The sequence below is a fragment of the Gekko japonicus genome, unplaced genomic scaffold (genome assembly GCF_001447785.1).
Source record: "Gekko japonicus isolate JY-2015 unplaced genomic scaffold, Gekko_japonicus_V1.1 scaffold2389, whole genome shotgun sequence".
NCBI classification, from domain to species: Eukaryota; Metazoa; Chordata; class Lepidosauria; order Squamata; family Gekkonidae; genus Gekko; species Gekko japonicus.
Genome location: NW_015175437.1, coordinates 173,356 through 184,667, shown reverse-complemented (window position 1 = coordinate 184,667; position 11,312 = coordinate 173,356). Strand labels below are relative to the sequence as shown.

The window sequence follows — 11,312 nt, the reverse complement described above, 5'->3', positions numbered from 1 at the left end:
CGTCGTGTATGCAGTCATCCCTTGCACGGAAGCTTTCCCGTGTTCCTCTCCGTTCTTGCAGCCCCTTCTGCCTCCCCTCCCCCCAAAGTCATTCCCAGGGTTACGGGATCCGGGTCAGCGGGATGGCGCCAGGAGGGGAGAAGGGGACGCGTCCGCCCTCTTTTCGCAATGGAGCTATGCTTCTGGAAGAGAAAAGAGAAACGAAGTCATCTCCCTCGTCCCTTCCTTACTCCAGTTACCATTACATGTCTTAACATAAAAACATAAGAGACGCCAGTGTTGGATCAGGCCAAAGGCCCATCCAGTCCAACACTCTGTATCACACAGTGGCCAGAAATACCAGGTGCCACCAGGAGGTCCAGCAGTGGGGCCAGGACATTAGAAGCCCTCCCACTGTTGCCCCCCCCCCCCCCAAGCACCAAGAAGACAGAGCATCACTTGCCCCAGAGCCCCTATCTATACCTTGTGACTAATAGCCACTGATGGAGTCTTGCAACTCTGGACGGCGTCTTTGGCAGCTGGACTTCGTGGCTGCTGTGGAATTCAAACCCTGGGCCTCGTCAGTCCTAGTGGGGGCTGCTGAAAGCCACTGTGGGCCCTAGACAGAAATTCCTTCCGGGCCATTCCTCGTAGGACACAGACCCAGTCCAAATGCCGCAGGGAAACACTCGGCCAGTTCCTTGGGCCCCCAGAGTGGCCCAGGGGCCCCGGAGGTTTGGACGTCCTCTCCCTCTCCTCCCCCCCCCCCCCAAATCCTGGGCAGTCCTGATACTAGACCCGGAACTCTTCCCATCTCTGTCTCTAAATCATTCGGGTCTGTTGCAGCCAGGGGAAGAACAAACAGGAAGAAGCATGATTGGCTATGTTCATCGTCGTGGCTTCTGTGCCTGCACAGAAGACCACTCGGTGAACAACAGTTACAGGCAAGTGCAACCTCGTTCTCTGCGGTGTAGGTGTCCTGGCATTAAGCCAGTGTGGGTCTCTCTTTTTCTCGTTATTTCTTGGGTATCAAGCCAACCAGCCAAAAATTATCCCTCTCCCCTACCTCCTGATTGTATGCCCTTTATGTAGAGCGATCCAAGTTTTCATTTTAATGGATTTAATTTCAGGTTATGCGTTTTCCCGGTTGGGCTGGAAAAGACCAACACGCTTGTGTTGAAACTAATTTCCCTGCGTGCTTCATAAATTGGTGTGTGTGTGTGTGTTGATAGCCTCGTGGCCAGTGTTCCCTCTAAGCCGAGTTAGGGTGAGCCAGCTCACAGTTTTTTAGCCTCCGGCTCACCCATTTTCGTCTCAGCTCAGGAAGGATGGCTCCAGAGCAAACTAATTGAAGCAGCAGCCAAATCGCTCGCTCACAACTTGAATGCCAGTAGCTCACAAAGTGGAATTTTTGCTCCCAAGACCCCACAGCTTAGAGGGAACATTGCTCATGGCAGACTTTCACGGGAAGCGCCCGCTTGCTAAGCTGTGTCTTTGGGTGTCCTTTATCCCCCTTTCCCCACAGGCTCTGCGTGGCCGCCCTTTCCGCCAACAACTTCTGCGAGAACAGGGAGGCCCTCTACGGAGTCTTTGACGGAGACCGTAACGTGGAAGTCCCTTACCTGCTCCAGTGTACCATGAGTGACATCTTGGCGGAGGAGCTGCAGAAAACAAAGAACGAAGAGGAGTACATGATCAACACGTTCATCGTCATGCAGAGGTCAGTTCATCATGCATGAAACATCTGGACGTTTTCCATACGCTTGTTTCACAGGCTGATTTAGAAAGGTATCCAGGGCTTTTTTTGTAGAAAAAGCCCAGCAGGAACGCATTAGCATATTAGGCCACACCCCTGACAGCACAGCTCATTAGCACATTAGGCCACACCCCCATGTTACCAGAAGTGTGGTTATCCAGCCACACCCACCTTTCCCTTCTTATTCTGTTTACCTTGTTTGTTGTCAAAACCCAGGGCCTTTTTTTGTAGCAGGGACTCCTTTGCATGTGAGGCCACACACCCCTAATGTAGCCAATCCTAATGAGTTTCTGCTGTTGGGTGTGGCCTATTATGCTAATGAGTTCCTGCTGGGCGTGGCCAACTCAGGAGCCAGCCGGAACTCCGTTCCTGTGTGTTCCTGTCCAAAAATAGCCCTGGGTATATCCACTGTGCCACTAGTCACGGGTTGGATCCAGCGGGAGAGTCTCGCGTGCACCACTGCACTTGCAGAAAGGTATGAAAAAGACCGTGCTGGCGGCTCGCACGACCTTTAAGTATTCCGATTTGCATTTCCAGTCACAGGAGACATTATCGGGATTCACAATATCTAGTGCCATATCTTGCAGAAGTAGAACTGTGTTTGTGCATGGTAGGATCCAGCCCCACTCCATCTAGTTCCTGTGTCCAAATGTCATAGTGGTACAACATTGGAAGATGGCGTTGAAACCTTTTTTTTTGCACAGTGTGGTAGCCATGGGAAGGGGCTCTTCTGCAGGCATAAGAACATAAGAGAAGCCAATGTTGGATCCAGTCCAACACTCTGTCATCCAGTGGCCAAAGATACCAGGTGCCATCAGGAGGTCCACCAGTGGGGCCAGGACACTAGAAGCCCCCCCACTCTTGCCCCCCCCCCCCCAAAGCACCAAGAATACAAAGCATCACTTGCCCCAGACCAAGAGTTAAACATAAGAACATAAGAGAAGCCAATGTTGGATCCAGTCCAACGCTCTGTCACACAGTGGCCAAAGATACCAGGTGTCATCAGGAGGTCCACCAGTGGGGCCAAGACACTAGAAGCCCTCCCACTCTTGCCCCCCCCAAAGCACCAAGAATATAGAGCATCACTTGCCCCAGACCAAGAGTTAAACATAAGAACATAAGAGAAGCCAATGTTGGATCCAGTCCAACACTCTGTATCACACAGTGGCCAAAGATACCAGGTGCCATCAGGAGATCCACCAGTGGGGCCAGGACACTAGAAGCCCTCCCACTGTTGCCCCACCCAAGCACCAAGAATACAGAGCATCACCTGCCCCAGACTGAGAGTTCCTATCTATAACTTGTGGCTAATAGCCACTGATGGACCTCTGCTCCATAGGTTTATCCAATTCCCTCTTGAAAGCCGTCCAATGCTTGTAGCCGCCGCCACCACCTCCTGTGGCAGTGAATCCCATGTGTTGATCACTCCTTGGGTGAAGAACTACCTTTTATCCGTTCTACCCCGACTCCTCAGCAATTCCATTGAGGTCCTGCACATTGAAGGCACCTTGGCTCTGTCCAGAAAAGCTGTGAAAACATTCGGGTCTTTTAATTTTTAAATTATTTTTTAGTACTTTTTTATTCTTTAAAAATAATTTCTTTACAGTTAAAACATTCATGATGGAGTTTAATGTTGCAGAATCGTTGATATGCATTATCCATCTCGGTAGTTTCTCAAGGTGGAGAGGCACTTCTGTTTGCGGAAGAGGGGTCGGTGATTTCTGTCGGTCTCCCCCCCCCCCTCCCCAACACAAACTCACAGCAGACTCCCGTTTTGCCTTCTGTGCTGTTCCGGGAACCACCCCCAAACAAAACTGGGGGGGGCACTTAGTGAGGTGAAGCAGGTGGGGGAGATGGGGAAATCCTGCCCTGCAGTGTTTGCAGATGGTTGGATGAACACCACTGGCTTTTATGCTCCCGGTTGCCGATGTCTTTGGACCTTAACATCATGCACCTTAACATCATGGTTTAAAAGCAGCTCCGTATAACATTTCCACTTCCACGTGTGCATCGTGGCTTTTTCAGGGGGATTTCATACTTCCTACCTTTATACACTGAGCTTTATACACTTTATACACTGAGCTGCGGCGGCTCAAGTGGTTAAGACGCTGAACTGCAGGCTGTGGAAGGTCGATAGTTCAGCAGTTCGAGACCCGGGTTGCCGCATGATGGAGTGAGCTCCCGTCTCTAGTTCCAGCTCCTGCCAACCTAGCAGTTCGAAAGCAAGACATTGCAAGTAGATAAATAGGTACTGCTTCGGTGGGAAGGTAACAGCGTTCCGTGCACCTTGGTGTTTAGTCCTGCCGGCCACATGACCACGGAAATGTCTTCGGACAGTGCTGGCTCTTCGGCTTTGAAACGGAGATGAGCACCGCAACCCTAGAGTCGGACTCGACTGGCTTTCGAGCAAGGGAACCTTTACCTTTTTACCTTTATACACAAAACCTTTTCCACATTTGTTCACGTTGCAAGGACTCCCCGAGTGCCAGTCAGAGAACCCTTGCCTGTGGGTCTGCAGGGGCCGCACTGTGGCACATGGGTCAGAGTTGCATCCTAGAGCATGCCCACCATGCCCATCTTGTTGCATGTTCTAAGGAAGATCAGCCTTGGCAGAGCAGAGAGAAAAGGCTGGTGACCCTTTGCCATGCTTGGTAGCGACTTCACGGCTGCACTTCCCGTCCGCTGCTTGTAGCGGACAAACAGGCTTTAGCGCTGCTTCTGTCTGATGTCCGTGCTGTTTGTCACAGCCCACTTTTCCGCCATTAAATTCTCCAAAGAGCCTCATCGTACGGACTTTTATAAAGATAAATGTTGCAAGCTGCTTCCTGTGTTTGTTCGGAAAAATCCCCCAAAAGAAGATAGATGGCCTGTCTGTGCGGATCAGAGATAAATAGCTGTATTTACTGTTGTGCCAAACTCTGTTGTGGCCCATATAAGTGTTAGCCCTGACAAATTCATTGACAGATCATTCAGATTGCAGCCTCTGAAGTGTGTGTGTGGGGGGGGGATCCACTTTGGTGCAGTGTTTTATTACAGCCTTGGCAACCCTGAGATGGTATGGAAAGCCCCTTTTGAGGAGATGCATAGAATTCAAAAGGATGTTATTGGTATAAGATGTGAATAGCAGCCTAGGCAATGTGCCAGCTTCCAAATTCGAGTGACGAATTGATGGTCAAACCATCCTCCCTCCCTCCCTCTCAATTTTTGTGCTTAGAAAAACAAATTTAGAGTCCAGTGGGGCACCTTTAAGACCAACAAAAGTTTATTCAAGGCAGGGCTTTTTTTGTAGAAAAAGCCCAGCAGGAACTCATTAGCATAATAGGCCACACCCAACAACAGAAACTCTTTAGCATATTAGACCGCACCCCTGACAGTGCAGCTTATTAGCATATTAGATTACTCCCCCTGCCTTCCCTTGGCTTGTCTGGGAGCTCCACGGCTGCAGGGAGCCCAGGCAAGGGAAGGCAGTTTAAACTGCCTTTGTTTGGCTTCTCTGGGCGCCCCACGGCTGCAGGGAGCCCAAGTAAGCCGGCCCTTGGACAGGTCGGGGGAGGCATTTAAATACCTCCTGATCTTTCCAGGGCCGCCCCTGGCCTGCCTGCCTTGGAGTCGCCGGGGGGTCACTCTCCAGGCCTTCACTCTGTAGAGGTTTTGGCTGTAATGGGCGTGGCCAACTCTGAAGCCGACCGGAACTCCGTTCCTGTGCGTTTCTGCCCAAAAATAGCCCTGGTTCAAGGTATGAGCTTTCGTGTGCAAGGCACACTTTCCCCAAATACACTGGAATATATTTGAAAAAGTGTGCCTTGGACACAAAAGTTCATACCTTGAATAAACTTCTGTTGGTCTTCAAGGTGCCCCACTGGACTCTAAATTTGTCCTACTGCTTCAGACCAACATGGCTGACCACCCAGAGCTGGGCTCAGAAAAGTTTATCAGGTTGCTATGAATCGTGGCGTAGGAACCGGGGATGGCTGCCCTGCAGCAGAGCTATGGAATAACGCCTTTCTTGCTTTTTCCAGTGCACAGGGATGGGAGGGAACTTCCCTGAGGAATGTCGCCCCGCCTTATCAAAATGCTTTTGTCTTCCCTTGAAATTCCTCAGGCATTTTGCCTGGGAAGAATTTCCAAATCAGTATTTGCACTTTTGGAGCTGTGGTGGCTCAAGTGGTTAAGACCCTGAACTGCAGGCTGTGGAAGGCCGGTAGTTCAGCAGTTCGAGACCCAAGTGTGCCGCATGACGGAGTGAGCTCCCGTCTCTAGTTCCAGCTCCTGCCAACCTAGCAGTTCGAAAGCAAGACATTGCAAGTCGATAAATAGGGACCACTTCGGTGGGAAGGTAACAGCGTTCCGTGCGCCTCAGTGTTTAGTCATGCCGGCCACATGACCACGGAAACGTCTTCGGACAGCGCTGGCTCTTTGGCTTTGAAACGGAGATGAGCACCGCAACCCTAGAGTCGGACTCGACTGGCTTTCGAGCAAGGGAACCTTTACCTTTACCTTATTTGCACTTTGCTTGTGGGAACATTTTTGTGTGGCAGCCTTACTCAGAGCGAGCGCGTCGAATCCGAGCTGCTCCCAACCTAGGTAGCTTAGTAGGATACACAGAACAATGCGCCATCTTTTGTCTAGAGCAGGGGCCCCCAACCTGGGCGCCTTTGGAATTCTGACACGGGGGGGGGGGGGCTGCTGCAGGAGGCAGAGCCAACCACAAGACGCCAGGGAGCGAGGTTGTATATATAACTCTAATTGTACTTCTTCAACAGCTTGGGCAGAAGCTCTCTCTAGCAGGATGCCTTTTAATCTGCACAGCCAATCAAAAGCCCTGTTGGGCAAAAGCCCCACTTAGCCCCACCCACTTTGTCAAAGTACTTGGTGGGCACCAGGGAAGGTGTCAGTGAGCCCCCCCGGCGCCAATAGGCCCCATGTCGGGGACTCCGGATAACAGAGGGGTTCGTTCCTTCTTTCTGTTGATCGCTGTTTTGCTTGAGCTCAACAGTCTTCTCTTCCCCAGCTCTTTGAGTAGGCTGTAAGTACTATCCGACACTATGCAGCTAGCCAGTCTGGTGTAGTGGTTAAGTGCGCGGACTCTAATCTGGGAGAACCGGGTTTGATTCCCCACTCCTCTGCTTGCACCTGCTGATGTGACCTTGGGCAAGCCACAGTTCTGTCAGAGCTGTTCTCTCAAGGGCCGTTCTCTCAGAGCTCTCTCAGCCCCGCCTACCTCACAGGGTGTCTGTTGTGGGGAGGGGAAGGGGAAGGGAGTTTGTCAGTCGCTCGGAGACTCCCGAGTGAAGGGCAGGGTATAAATCCAACCTCCTCCTCTTCTTGAAATTTTTAGGAAACTTGGAACTGCCGGACAGAAGCTTGGCGGCTCCGCTGTCCTTTGCCACATAAAGCACGATCCGATAGACCCCGGTGGATGCTTCACCTTGACCTCCGCAAACGTGGGGAGATGCCAGTCTGTTCTCTGCAGGAACGGGAAACCTCTGCCTTTGTCCAGGTCTTACACGATGAACTGTGAAGAGGAGCTAAAGAGGATCAAACAGCATAAGGCCATTATCACAGAGGTAAGAAACTGGGGGGGGGGGGGAATGAGGCAGCAAGAGAGGGCTCGCAGGATGCTTTGTCTCTTCACACAGGTGCACGAGAGCCCCAGACGCGACCACTGCACACACGCACGGTTGCAAAAAAGCCAGTTCCTTTTTGCAGTTCTGCAGAACCTAAACAGCGTGATAAAAAGTAGAGACATCACCCTGCCAACAAAAGTCCGCATGGTCAAAGCAATGGTATTCCCAGTAGTCATGTATGGCTGCGAGAGTTGGACTATAAAGAAGGCCGAGCGACGAAGAATAGATTCTTTTGAACTATGGTGCTGGAGAAGACTCTTGAGAGTCCCTTGGACTGCAAGAAGAACAAATCAGTCAATCCTAAAAGAAATCAACCCTGACTGTTCCCTGGAAGGCCAGATAATGAAACTGAAGCTCAAAGACTTTGGCCACCCAATGAGAAGGGAGCGCTCACTGGAGAAGACCCTGATGCTGGGAAAGATTGAAAGTCAAAGAAGACGGGGACGGCAAAGGAGGAGATGGTTAGACAGTGTCATGGATGCAACGAACATGAAGTTGAGCAGAGGACGGTGGAAGACAGGAGGGCCTGGCGGGAGCTGGTCCATGGGGTCACGAAGAGTCGGACTCGACTGTGCGACTGAACAACAAAAACAAAGAAACGTCGCACGCCGTGGCTTCAAGACTGAGCCGAAGCATTTGCTGTGTCTCTTGATCTTCTTGGCGGGTGGCCCAGTGGTCGTCATTTGTCTCCGTGCAGGAAAACTCACCTCAGCCTGAAATTTGAGGTGCTTATGGTTTTGTTTCCAGCATAAAAGGGGGGGGGGCACCTATGTGACGAACTGACCTCCAAACCCAGGATGCTTAGTGCATCAAAAGCAGTGAACTGGGAGATGAGGGGTCAGTGCCTCCCTGTAAAGCACAGTTTGATTGACTGCCGCGGGCCCCCCCCCCCCCCCACTGGTCAGTGCCAGCTGAGGAGAATAAGAGCTGCTGAGTGCTGAGGGGGAAAGGCTTCAGCCGTTTGGCATGTCGGTGTTGGAGTTGGCGTGTCTGTCAGAGGGAATCAGACAAAAGTCTCTTGGGAAGTGATTCGGTGGGTTCAACTCAGAAGGGACCCCTGGTCTGTGTGAAAAGGGGAACGGCCTTAGACTCCTCAAGAGTCAAAAAGGAAAGTTGTTAGCCCACAAGGAAGGTATTTAAATGCAGGAAGGAAGTACTCTCATAATTTGTATAAACAACAACCTTGACCTCAGCTTCTCGTCCCCGGCCTATTCCTAACCCAACTGCGCCCGTTCAATAAAATCAACATTCTTGTTGGCACTTGACATGAAGGAAAGTTCAGTTTACAAAGGGATTTATAAGAGGGGCTCCTGCTTCACTGCAATAGATCTCTGGCTTGGGCAAAAGCCAAACAACTTCTCTGTCACAGGGTGGGACATGCATAAAGTTATAATTCTGTTATAAAAGTACACTACTAAGGGGGCTGCTCAGTCAGAGTGGGGAACAGCATTTGGGCGGGGAAATCTGCCTTGCAGTGAAGAAGCAGCAAGGGGTCCATCATAACCGATCTGAGGGCCAGTGCCCCTTGTATGTTGATCGGGGTATCCTGCATTCCTCTATCATAACACAGACAACAGGCCCACATATTTGCTGAACACAAGAAGAAGGAAAGTGGGCACAAGTGTGCTGGCCACGTCCCCTGCCTCCACATGACCGCCTGGTCATCTGCAGGGTGTGCCCTACCAGTGGAAGTGGCCGTGTGTACTCCCCCCCTTCCTGTGGCCAGTGACGCTGCTTTCCAAATGTCACTAATCGTGGGGAGGGAGAGTTTGCGCAGCCAATTTCTCCATACAGTTCACCCCTGCAGACGACCAGGCAATTGTGTGAAGAACATAAGAGAAGCCATGTTGGATCAGGCCAGTGGCCCATCTAGTCGAACACTCCATGTCACACAGTGGCCAAAACCCAGGTGCCTGGCAATTGTGTGAAGAACATAAGAGAAGCCATGTTGGATCAGGCCAGTGGCCCATCTAGTCGAACACTCCATGTCACACAGTGGCCAAAACCCAGGTGCCTGGCAATTGTGTGAAGAACATAAGAGAAGCCATGTTGGATCAGGCCAGTGGCCCATCTAGTCGAACACTCCATGTCACACAGTGGCCAAAACCCAGGTGCCTGGCAATTGTGTGAAGAACATAAGAGAAGCCATGTTGGATCAGGCCAGTGGCCCATCTAGTCGAACACTCCATGTCACACAGTGGCCAAAACCCAGGTGCCTGGCAATTGTGTGAAGAACATAAGAGAAGCCATGTTGGATCAGGCCAGTGGCCCATCTAGTCGAACACTCCATGTCACACAGTGGCCAAAACCCAGGTGCCTGGCAATTGTGTGAAGAACATAAGAGAAGCCATGTTGGATCAGGCCAGTGGCCCATCTAGTCGAACACTCCATGTCACACAGTGGCCAAAACCCAGGTGCCTGGCAATTGTGTGAAGAACATAAGAGAAGCCATGTTGGATCAGGCCAGTGGCCCATCTAGTCGAACACTCCATGTCACACAGTGGCCAAAACCCAGGTGCCTGGCAATTGTGTGAAGAACATAAGAGAAGCCATGTTGGATCAGGCCAGTGGCCCATCTAGTCGAACACTCCATGTCACACAGTGGCCAAAACCCAGGTGCCTGGCAATTGTGTGAAGAACATAAGAGAAGCCATGTTGGATCAGGCCAGTGGCCCATCTAGTCGAACACTCCATGTCACACAGTGGCCAAAACCCAGGTGCCTGGCAATTGTGTGAAGAACATAAGAGAAGCCATGTTGGATCAGGCCAGTGGCCCATCTAGTCGAACACTCCATGTCACACAGTGGCCAAAACCCAGGTGCCTGGCAATTGTGTGAAGAACATAAGAGAAGCCATGTTGGATCAGGCCAGTGGCCCATCTAGTCGAACACTCCATGTCACACAGTGGCCAAAACCCAGGTGCCTGGCAATTGTGTGAAGAACATAAGAGAAGCCATGTTGGATCAGGCCAGTGGCCCATCTAGTCGAACACTCCATGTCACACAGTGGCCAAAACCCAGGTGCCTGGCAATTGTGTGAAGAACATAAGAGAAGCCATGTTGGATCAGGCCAGTGGCCCATCTAGTCGAACACTCAGTATCACACAGTGGCCAAAACCCAGGTGCCACCAGGAGGTCTACCAGAAGCCCTCCCACGGGAGCTGGGAGAGTGGGGTCTGGGCCAGTGTGCTCGCACCCGTTCTCCCTCGGGCTTTCAGTGAATGCGTAGGGCTGTTGTCTGTAGCATGCTCCCATGTTGGGGCTGGCTGGTTTGTACTCCTTCTCTGGAAGGCACCCACAGGTGTTTTGTCTAGGTGCTGTGCTTGGCGTAAGAGAGAAACAGCATCCGTCTCCAGGGAACTAAGCCAGAAGCCAAAAAGCCATTGGGATTGCTGCTCTTGCTGCTCATGGAGCCATTGGCTCTGAAGGCAGGAGGTGTAACTCGCAGGACTCGGGTACTTGCTTGTGGATGAGGATGGAACTGCACACTTCCCTCTGCTTCCCTCTGCTGTCGTTGCTTCTTGCAAGTGCCAATGCTCTTATCGGCCTTCCGCATTAAAGGGTAGAAGCGGGTAGTGCTGCTTGTGTTTGCCAGAAGGGGAACACCTCTTCCAAAAAGGCACAAAGCGCAATGTCGTGTTCCTTCCTTTTCCGATAAAAATAGATCTAGCCAGAGGAGCAGATAGGTTTTTGTACATCCTGTTCATTAAAGAAGCCCGCTGCTTTTTGCATACAGGCTACGTTTTGAATCTCCCCGGGAAGGACAGCATTGTTACTCTGCCCAGCACGCGGGGAGTTAAAAGCGCTCCATTTCCTGTGTACCCCATTTAACCAGGAGTGTGCGTTGCTCAGACTCGAAATGGATCAGGCAGTTGACATGTTTCCATTTCTTCCTTTTATCACATTTCTTTGGGCATTATTTATAACATTCAAAGCTTGCAGGGGGATAAA

At 51.3% G+C, this 11,312-nt stretch overlaps 1 protein-coding gene across 1 annotated transcript in view; it reads left to right on the top strand.

Annotated features, from left to right (window-relative positions):
• Nucleotides 1-11,312, top strand: part of PHLPP1 (PH domain and leucine rich repeat protein phosphatase 1) — a gene marked incomplete at its 5' end in the record, with an annotated part of 104,089 nt that overhangs the window by 87,104 nt on the left and 5,673 nt on the right. The window contains 2 exons of the mRNA XM_015425846.1: nt 1,505-1,699; nt 7,074-7,302. Coding sequence (XP_015281332.1) covers nt 1,505-1,699; nt 7,074-7,302 — 424 coding nt within the window. The remainder of the gene's footprint in view (nt 1-1,504; nt 1,700-7,073; nt 7,303-11,312) is intronic.